Below are 10,264 nucleotides of genomic sequence, written 5' to 3'. Positions count from 1 at the left end.
TATTAGGGAGAATAGAGGCGAGTTGCAGGTTTCCAGCAAGTTTCTGTCCGGAGAAGAAGGTCCACGTCAGCAAATCACTAACGGAGTTAACATCCGGTAGTCGCGGCCCGTTAAAAACAAATACATCAATAATTGAGACGGTCAAAAGACATAAAGTTAGGACTGATATTTACCAATAGGCTTATTTAAAACCAATATTCCCAAAATTTTAATGCTTGTGTTGGTATAAATTTAACCAAAAAATGTAGACACTGAAAAGTCTAAAGCCCTAAACCTCAACCTCTCTTGATTCAAATACTTGGCATTCACCGGCACCACTGTCACGCAAAGCCATGTTCTCTCCAGGCACCAAAAAATCCACCAGAAAACTTCCGACGCATTCTCCCGCCGGCAACGGTTCTCCGGCGACTCCTCTCACCGAAATCAGAAAGCCGGCGCCGGAGAATCTAGTTCCGGACAGACCTAACACCGGCACACCTGCTCCCTGGGCCCCACGCTTATCTGTGCGTGCTCGGTAAGTTACTGCACTCAGTTAATTAATCATTTCGATTATTATTGCTAATGTAGACCGGATCGACATATAATTGCACGAAATGAACATTTACTTTAGGTTTCCGATTAAGTTAGGGTATGCACATGGAATGCAATTTTTTATGTGAATAAGGCGTAGTAGATGATGCTGCTAATATTAATATTAATATTAGAGAGTTTTAGGTCTATTATCTGTAGCTCAAATTAAGATGCTTATTAAAGGACAGGAGGATAATTCAATTTGTTGTCTGTGCGTGCTCGGTAACTTACTCAACTCGGTTGATTTCATGTATTATTATATTTTGATTATTATCAGTAGTTTTCGTAAGTTGTTAAATTAGACCAGATCAAGATGTAATGGCACGGAATGAACATTTACGTTAGCTTTTGGATCAAATTAGATTGCCAGTTTTTGACTGTGTACTGATTTACTGTATAAAACCTTACAGTGTGCACTGGAATGCAATTTTGATGTGAATAAGGCGTGCTAGACTATCAAAATTGGGGAGATCTAGGTTTAATACGTTAAGATGCATATTGTAGGGCAGAAGAATAGTTCAGTTATCTTCTAGGGTTTAAAGTGCAAGTACTTGGAGTTTTTGTCTACATGTTATTTAAACATAAATGTTATGAGTAGGTAGTTAGTTTACAGAATGTGGTCATGTTTATGCCCTTTCTGTGCTCAGTTACTGTTATTTTTGGATTTCTGTGATCTACATGGAGTTGCTAGTCTATGCTTTGGACATATCTTTTATGTTCTCTTTGTTATTTGAAGTGTTTCATGATATGATACCATAGCTATGCTCTGTATTTTTTAAAATTTCTTTTTCGTGGTTTAGACGAAGTTCAATAATAAGTTTCTTGGAACAACGGCAGTGTCTTGTGTCGAAAGGCTTGTAGTAGTTTCGAAAGTTTTAATATCTGGTTAGAATTAGACATGGTGTTTGTTAGGGTGGATGCATAAGAGTCCAGTATCTAGCCATATGAAATGAGAAATGGGTTGAATGTTCCAAACTTCTACAAACATTTTGTCCATCATGATTCATGCATAATTATTATCTTACTTGAAACATTTTTGATGAAGCAATGGTGTTTCATTGACTTTAATGTGAACTGATTTTTACATTACATAGCTTTCAAATTTAGTGAATATGACACATGTTATTTTGATGGATGCTTTTGAAACTAGTATTCATTTTTCAAAGTTTTATTTATATTTTTTAGAATCCCAACCGTGAAGAAAAGTGACAAAGCGGATGATGTAGACCCCATTCAACCTGTATATGTTGGAGAAGTCCCACAAGTAGTTCGTGATGAGCAAGCTAACATGTTGCAAAGACATCTTTCTGGTTAGTACTTAGTATACATGATTTCAGTTTTTTTTTTGAAATACTGTCAACTTGTTTCTTGTGATATCATGCTGACCTCATTTCGACAGGTGACACCAGCATATCTGGTGGGATGGACAAGGGGACTTCACTGGCATGGATTATATGTGGAAGCAAACTTTTCATCTGGAACTACCTATCACCAGCAGCTTCTAGAAAATGTACTGTTCTTAAACTTCCTTCCAACATACTTGAAGATGGAGATATTAACAAAACTAGTTCATGGTTACTTTGTGTTCTTGATTGGGACAACAATACATTGGGTACAAACAAGATTCATCAACAAAGAACTTCTGTTGGTGTTCTCTTATGCAATAAGAAAACCCGAGCCCTTGTATACTGGCCTGATATATATTCTTCCATGTCTTCATTCACTTACATTGATCAATCAGATTCTATAACCACCTTAAACAAGCAACAACGGGTTTCTTATAACTCTTTGATTGCTTCTGCCATTCCTGATAAGAAGTATTTCTGCATTGCTCTTGCATGTAGTTTCAATGGCCAGATTTATAAATTCATTTGCTCGCCTACTGGCATTCAGTGTCAAGAGACCGTAAATGTATCCACTCAAGGAAGTCAACTCTCTAACTCTAAAGGGTACTTAAGGTCAATGGTTTGGCATGCACCGTATAATTCTGTGAAAGAATCGAAAAGGCGGTTTTTATTGTTGACTGATCATGAAATTCAGTGTTACTCTGTTGACTTTTATTTCGATACTAGTATTTTAATGATCTGGTCTCATGAAATAGTAGGGAATGATGGTGATGTTGGTATACAGAAGGGTCTAGCTGGACAAAAGAAAATATGGCCACTTGATATGCAGATGGATAATAACAGAAAAGTAATAACCGTTCTTGTTGCCACTTTTTGCAAAGATAGGGCTACTAGTTCAAGCTACATAGAATATTCTCTTCTAACCATGCAATACAAATCTGGGATTGACATGTCATCAGAATCTAGTTATCGTTCACACGATAAAATCTTGGAGAAACGATCTCCAATCGAAGTAATAATCCCAAAAGCTAGAGTTGAAGATGAAGACTTTTTATTCTCGATGAGGTTAAAAGTAGGTGGAAAACCTTCTGGATCTTCAATTATACTTTCTGGTGATGGAACTGCAACGGTTACACGTTACTGGAGAAACACAAGTCGGCTTTATAAGTTTGACTTGCCTTATGACGCTGGGAAAGTTCTAGATGCTTCTGTTATTCCTTCTGAGGATGGAGAAGATGGTGCGTGGGCGGTTTTGACTGAGAAAGCTGGAGTGTGGGCCATACCTGAAAAGGCGGTTTTGCTCGGCAGTGTTGAACCGCCAGAAAGAAGTTTGTCACGAAAAGGAAGCTCTAAAGAAGAATCCACAAATGTTTCTTTTGTTACAAACATTGCTCCAAGAAGGGCTAGTTCAGAAGCATGGGATTCAGGTGATAGACAAAGAACTGCTTTTACTGGTATTGCACATCGGACCGCACAAGATGAAGAATCTGAAGCTTTATTGTCTCAGTTTTTTCATGAGTTTTTACTATCTGGTGATGTTAGTGGTACACTGAATAAGCTTCAGAATTCAGGGGCGTTTGAAAGAGATGGAGAAACAAATGTGTTTGCTAGGGTTAGCAAGTCGATTGTTGACACGCTAGCTAAACATTGGACGACTACGAGGGGTGCAGAGATTTTGGCTTTATCTGTTGTGTCTACACAGCTTTTAGATAAACAGCAGAAGCATAAAAAGTTTTTACAGTTTCTTGCTCTGTCTAAATGCCATGAAGAATTGTCTGCTCGACAGAGTATGATTACTGATCTTCCTTTTTTTTGCATTCTACTTATGTGCAAGCCGTTACATTTTATTACTCATTAGTACTTTATATTATTCTAGAAAGAACTAAATTAGCTTCCTTTTTAACTATGTTTTTTGCGGGTGAGTGGGGTTACTGGGTTAAGAAGTACATTTATCACTATTCTTCTGTTTTCATTTGTGAATTATGCCACAAAATGTCTTTGAAACTAAAATGACTATTTTTTGGTGGATATTTTAAAGTTCAGGGAGTTCACCTTTAAATATTTCATTTCATGTTACTCTGTTTGATAGCTTCTTTAGACATGCTAATACCTACCATACACATTAAAATTAGCTCAAATAACCGATTTCGTGTATTAACTCAATTCTATTTGGATAAAAAGATAATGCTTTATGGTTCTAAATGGGCACCACATAAATCAATGCATGAAGTGATGGTGTCTCTTACACGATACACATAAAAGTTGTTATAAACCATTCGTTGAAACATTTTGTTAGTATGAAAATCTTTAAGTATGTATTTCAAGCACAGAATCATATTATAGGTTTTACAATTAAATAACTATAATGTATACAATTAAGTAATAACAAATATAATGTACAAAGTTGTCCGTAAATCATTTTTTACCATTTTTTAAATTTACTGTTATGGATTTATATTATGTTGTTTGTTATTTCTAATATATTGGTTATTTGTGAAATTTGGAAGTTTGAAAACTAAACGAGTCCACCTAGTCCAGCCTGATCCATTTTTACCCATGACCCATTTGACTAGCTTCTGAAATTGACTGTTTTGACCCATTATGAAACTTGACCGATCCTTTTCCGTTGGCTTTTTTGACTACTCTCTATGAGCATTCACCGATTTATATTTTTGTGTATTTCTTATTTTCAATAAGTTAGTTTTTACTTTTTTTTATCAGGAAAATCCTTGCAGATCATAATGGAGCATGGTGAAAAGCTTGCTGCCATGATTCAACTCAGGGAGCTTCAAAGCTTAATTAGACAGCAGACTTCAACTGGAGCTGCCTTTAACAACTCCATCTCACAAAATGACCTTTCGGGTTCTATTTGGGACCTTATTCAGTTAGTTGGTGAAAAAGCCCGCCAAAATACAGTTCTCTTAATGGACAGAGATAATGCAGAAGTGTTCTACAGTAAAGTATCTGAACTTGAAGAAGTATTTCATTGCTTGGAGAGAAAGTTAACTCTCATAATTAGTGAAGAGATGCCATTAAAGTTTCAGAACCAAAGAGCATGTGAGCTGTCAAGCATGTGTGTGACCATATTAAACACATCAATGAACTATAAGGATGAGAATCACATGTGGTACCCCTCACCAGAAGGATTAACACCATGGTATTGTCAGACTGTGGTAAGAAGTGGGATGTGGACTCTTGCATCTTTCATGCTTCATTTGTTAACTGAAATGGATCATCTTGATGCATCTTCAAAACTAGAATTTCATTCTCAGTTAGAAGTTTTGGTTAAAGTTTTACTTGAAGCATACTCGGGTGCGGTTAGAGCTAAAGTTGAACGTGAAGAAGAACATGGTGGTTTGTTAGAAGAATACTGGAATAGGAGAGATACACTTTTAGATTCACTTTATCGGCAAGTGAAGAGTTTTAACGAGGTAATTTTTTTAAGGTTTATATTTTTGACAGTTTAAAGATTAAATAATTGAAGCTTGACTGACACATTTACTTTAACCTGTAACAAACCGAACGTTCAGTGAACAGTCCGTGAACCATTTGGTGAAAGCCTGTTTATATTTGTTCATTTAGTTAAACGTACGAACATGAACACATGTCTCGTTCTTCATTTATGTACATGAACGTTTGTTTGTTCAAGTTTGCTTCTGTTCATTCATTAACGTGCATTTATGTTTATCAGGTTATGTTTGTTAATATATTCATTTAAAATATTTTGGCCCATGGTCATTACAACTTAGTTTAGTTATATTATCTTTTTAGGCCCAACAGTTCGACTCATTGTGTTTTACATTACTTTTAAGTGCTTTTAGCTCGGTTATGTTGGTTCATTCACACTCAGTTATGTTTGTCTGTTTATGTTCGTGAACCATTTGTTTATACTGTTAACAACCGAACCATGTTTGTTTTCTTAAGGAACAAACACGAACAAGTAAACCTTGTTTGTTTAATTGTTTGTGTTTGATTGTTTGTTCGGTTAGTAACGAACGGACATGCTTTGTTTGTGTTTGTTTGGTTCATTTACAAGCCTACATTTATTGATACTAATGATATTTTCAGGCTTCAAGTGAAGTAGTGGAAGATCATAACAAAGACATAGTTCAAAAACTTCCATCTAATTTGCTGGCTATTGCAAAACGACACGAAGGATACCAAACTCTTTGGAATTTGTGCTTTGATCATAATGATTTGGAACTACTCAGAAGCCTAATGGTATTGATGCAAACAATTTATTCATAAATTATGTTATTATTATTGTTATTATTATAATTAAATATTTATTCATGCAGCATGACAGCATGGGTCCAAAAGGAGGATTTAGCAACTTTGTGTTTAGACAAATGTACAACAAACGAAACTCTAAACTTATGAGACTCGGGGAGGAGTTTCCAGAAGAGCTGGCTATATTCTTAAAGGACCACCACGATCTTCTCTGGCTTCATGAAATATTTCTACATCAGTCTTCATTGGCTTCTGAAACACTTCACGGTTTGGCACTTTCTGATGGTGACAGTTCGATCTCTGAAGTTGTGGACCCCCCCTCTTACGAGGCTAAAGTTGAACCAACATTAGCTGATAGAAGACGGCTTTTAAACCTTTCAAAGATTGCTGCTGTTGCAGGTTTGTTTTGTGCAATGGTAACATAAATGACATTGCCACGTTTGCTTTTAGCCTTTTACCATACATGATTCTTTTTTGTTTTTGGTGTTTGTAGGAAAAGGTGCTGACTGTGATACCAAATTGAAGCGCGTTGAAGCTGACTTAAGAATTTTGAAGTTGCAGGTATGTTGCCTCAGTACTTGTGTTGACATCTATGCCCAAACTTATTAATTTGATATATACCCTTACAAACTTGAAAATTTTTATATGTACCCAATCAAAACTAAATATCATATATACCCAGATTTAATGAATTTTTACTTAATGACCGTTGTACTCGTTTTCATTATATTTGTTAAAACTCTATTTTTGTTAGGATTTCTATTACCGTGATCTTTTCTTCTTTGTTCTCTTGATGACAGATAATCAAACAATCATACCTATATGTTTTAAATAGATAATAAATAGGTATAACTACATAATAGTTGAACAATAAGCAATCTTACTTGAACCAGTTAGTTGCATTCTAAAAAAATTTAAGTTAAAATTGAGTAAAAAAAATTAAGCTAAAAATGGGCAAATAAAAAAAATTGGAAGTTAAAGATGGGCGTATATAAAATTTTTGGAAGTTTAGAAAAATAAGGGTAAAATGATCATTTAATAAATTAATTTTAATTAGTTAGGTATTTGATATTTAACTGCTCTGTATGGGCGATGATTATTTTTGTTTTGCGTGGGCATACATGATATTTTCCACATTTGTAAGGGTATGTATGAAATCGCTTCTAGTATTTATAAACTTGTTACTTTGCAGCAAGAGATTTTGAAACTGATTCCTGAAGATGAAGAAACCCACGAGCTAGCACAGAAGCTTCTTCCACCAGCCGACCTGATTCAACTATGTCTCAGTATTCAAAACAAACAACTGGCTCTGTATGCATTTGATGTGTTTGCATGGACCAGTCTCTCGTTTCTGAGGTGCAACACAAGTCTTCTAGAAGAATGCTGGAAGAATGCGGCTAATCAAGATGACTGGGAAGCTATAAGCCAGACAACCGTGGCTAAGGGTTTGACTGATGAGGAAACCTTGGAGGTTATTAAAGAAACAGCTCTGTTTCAAGCTTCATGCAGGTGTTATGGACCCGAAGCTGAGACTTACGAAGGTGGGTTTGAACAGGTGCTTCCGTTAAGGCAGGAAAGTTTGGAGAGTTCAGTGGGCGGGTCTTCAGTGGAAGGGATTCTAATGCAGCATAGAGGTTTTCCTGATGCTGATAAATTGATGGTGACTGCAATCATGTTGGGAAGTGTTGCAACTGATGCCACGTTGGATGATGGTCCTGCACCTATGGAGTGATTGGGTGACTGTTGGGATTTTTGTAATGATGGTGGTGATGACTTGTAATATCTGATTGTCCCTAATGTTTTGATGGGTTTTTTGACTTTGTCGATTTACAAGTTGTATTGTATAACAAGTTATCGTTGCACAAAAAGTATCTACAACGCTTTGAAAAGTTAACTCGTTTGGATCAAGTTGAATTAGTTTCATACTGGTTCTGGTGTGGTTTAGAGCTGGATAACACGACCTGGCTATGAACTTAGATTTTTATTATCTAAATACAAACTAAAACAACGTAGTTTTGTAAGTTTGAAAAGGCTGAATCAGTATTTGGGATATTCTTGTTCTGGTTGTTGAAAATTCTAAGACAAATTGCCAATTACGGTTTCAGAATCTGGAAAACCAAACAGGCCAGGTTGGGTGAAACAGCCAGACCAACTGGCTGATGTTTTAAAGGTTAGTTTTTACTGTTTGAACCTATTTTTATATTATATTTTTTCAAATTTCTTGTACTTAAAATGATAAAGCTGATTGAAGTTATACATCAACAGCAAATTTCCAAAATAAAAAAACCATAAAGGTGAAATGGCTGCTTCGGTTTTCATGGTTGTTCTTAGGTTTTAAACCGAACCGTCAGCTTTCAACACTTTTATCTGGTACCCTCGTATTCGGTTCCAATCATGCAATGAGACTTAATCTTTTGGTTTAACTTTCATGCAGTTGCAACATTCAATTTTTCCTATACATTAATCATTGTTATGTAGAATTGTAAGTTTTCTACGGGTCTTAATAAATGCATTATTGCATCTCATGAAAAAATATAAACAGCAAAATATATTCACCAAGAAACAAGCTAGACTCCAAAGGCTCATAGCATGATATGGTATCAACTATATCAAGGTTTCTTGAAGATTATAATCTCACGGTAGATAAAGTTTAGATTTTGAATATATTTAGGTGCTGTTTGTTTTTTAAGACAAAAACTGTCTGCAATCTGATTTCATCTGATTTCATGTCTGCAACTGAAGATGTGATATGAAGGTCTGCAATCTGAAAATATAATACTGTTTGTTTTATAAACTGGATATCGTCTGCATAAGCTGAAAATTACTTGCCTATCATACATATCACAGTGGATAGAATTTATTTAACGTCTGTAGACTGCTAAAATAATTGGTGGTGGTGTACGAATTGTGGAAGTGGGTGGTGGTGGGCGATTGGTGGCAAACGATTGTGGTAGGCGGTGAACGGTGGGTGGTGGACGGTGGGTGGTGGTGATGGACAGTTGTGGGGGGTGGTGGACGGTGGTGGTGGTAGTGAATGGTGGTGGTGGTTGACGGTGGGTGGTAGTGGTGATGGATGGTGGTGGTGGGTGGTGGTGGTGGACGGTGGGTGGTTGTGGTGGGTGGTGGATAGTGGTGGTTGTAGTGGACGGTGGTGGTGGCTGACGGTGGGTGGTGGTGGTGGTGGATGGTGGTGGTGGGTGGTGGCGGACAGTGGGTGGTGGTAGTGGACGATGGTTGTGGTGTGGCCGACGGTGGGTGGTGGTGGTGGTGATGGATGGTGGTAGTGGTGGGTGGTTGACGGTGGTGGTGGTTGGTGACAGTGGGTGGAAGTAGTGGACGGTGGTTGTGGGAAATGGTGGTGATGGACGGTGGTGGTGGTTGTGGGCGATGGTGGGTGGTGGTGGTGGTGGACGGTGATGGTGGTGGCGCACGGTGGGTGGTGGTGGTGTTGAACATTGGGTGTTGATAGGATGTGAAGAATTATAAAGATGTGTAAACAAGTTAAACAATAGCTTAATTTTTAAGATCATAAAAGCATTTTTCAGATTTTTTTCTTCTAAAAAAACAAACAGCTTTCAGAAAATTATATCTACGCGCCTGCAGACATAAGTTCCTTATAGACCTTTTAAGTAAAAATAAACAGAACCTGAAAGGGTGTGTGAGTTATTTGTTCTAAAAACAAACTAAACAAAAGTTAATATTATTTTCTATATTAAACAATTTTTTTAAATTATTATTAAGTTGATGATTTTCCTTCCTTATTTCATATTATGATCCCTTCATATCAATTGAAAACGAATGTTCCTAATTTCAATTATTTCAACTTTTCAAGCATAACTTTAAAAGGTTCAACCTTTGATACACAATTTACAACACACAAAATTGCCTATTATTTATTACTGTTTATTCCTTTTCTGGTGGCCCAGGGTCACCGTACCAAAAAATCTAACATATCCACATGGCAAAACAAAAACCACAATCTCAATTCTCACCCACAAAGAATCAGCAACCAAATTCAATAAACCAATCATGTAATGCTGACATGTACACAATCTAATCCTTCAATCCATAAATAACCCTCCAACTCCACGTCTCAGCCATCAACAAACACCTCAACA

At 36.5% G+C, this 10,264-nt stretch overlaps 1 protein-coding gene across 2 annotated transcripts; it reads left to right on the top strand.

The window, feature by feature from the left end:
- Positions 1-309: 309 nt before the first annotated feature.
- Positions 310-7,885, top strand: LOC143574656 (nuclear pore complex protein NUP133-like). 2 transcript variants are annotated; one of them, XM_077059227.1, is made up of 8 exons: positions 310-514; positions 1,756-1,880; positions 1,970-3,703; positions 4,638-5,347; positions 5,985-6,137; positions 6,215-6,545; positions 6,640-6,707; positions 7,339-7,885. In XM_077059227.1, the coding sequence occupies exons 1-8, from the start codon at positions 333-335 to the stop codon at positions 7,876-7,878; spliced, it is 3,843 nt and encodes a 1,280-aa protein (XP_076915342.1). In that variant the 5' UTR covers positions 310-332; the 3' UTR covers positions 7,879-7,885. The 2 variants fall into 2 exon arrangements, with proteins under 2 accessions (XP_076915342.1, XP_076915343.1); XM_077059228.1 differs by lacking the exon at positions 310-514 and adding an exon at positions 781-792.
- Positions 7,886-10,264: the final 2,379 nt, after the last annotated feature.

Source organism: Bidens hawaiensis, unplaced genomic scaffold (genome assembly GCF_021521415.1).
Source record: "Bidens hawaiensis isolate Kalapana, Puna unplaced genomic scaffold, B.hawaiensis_p1.1 tig00027074_1, whole genome shotgun sequence".
NCBI lineage: Eukaryota > Viridiplantae > Streptophyta > Magnoliopsida > Asterales > Asteraceae > Bidens > Bidens hawaiensis.
The sequence above is the reverse complement of the archived record's forward strand: the minus strand, read 5'-3'. Positions and strand labels throughout refer to the sequence as shown.

Excerpts from the sequence above, each read along its gene's own strand:
- LOC143574656 (XM_077059227.1), top strand. The coding sequence starts at position 333 with ATGTTCTCTCCAGGCACCAAAAAATCCACCAGAAAACTTCCGACGCAT. Across the intron at positions 3,704-4,637 it reads AGAATTGTCTGCTCGACAGA|GAAAATCCTTGCAGATCATA; the intron begins GTATGATTACTG and ends TTTTTTTATCAG. Across the intron at positions 6,546-6,639 it reads AAAGATTGCTGCTGTTGCAG|GAAAAGGTGCTGACTGTGAT; the intron begins GTTTGTTTTGTG and ends TGGTGTTTGTAG.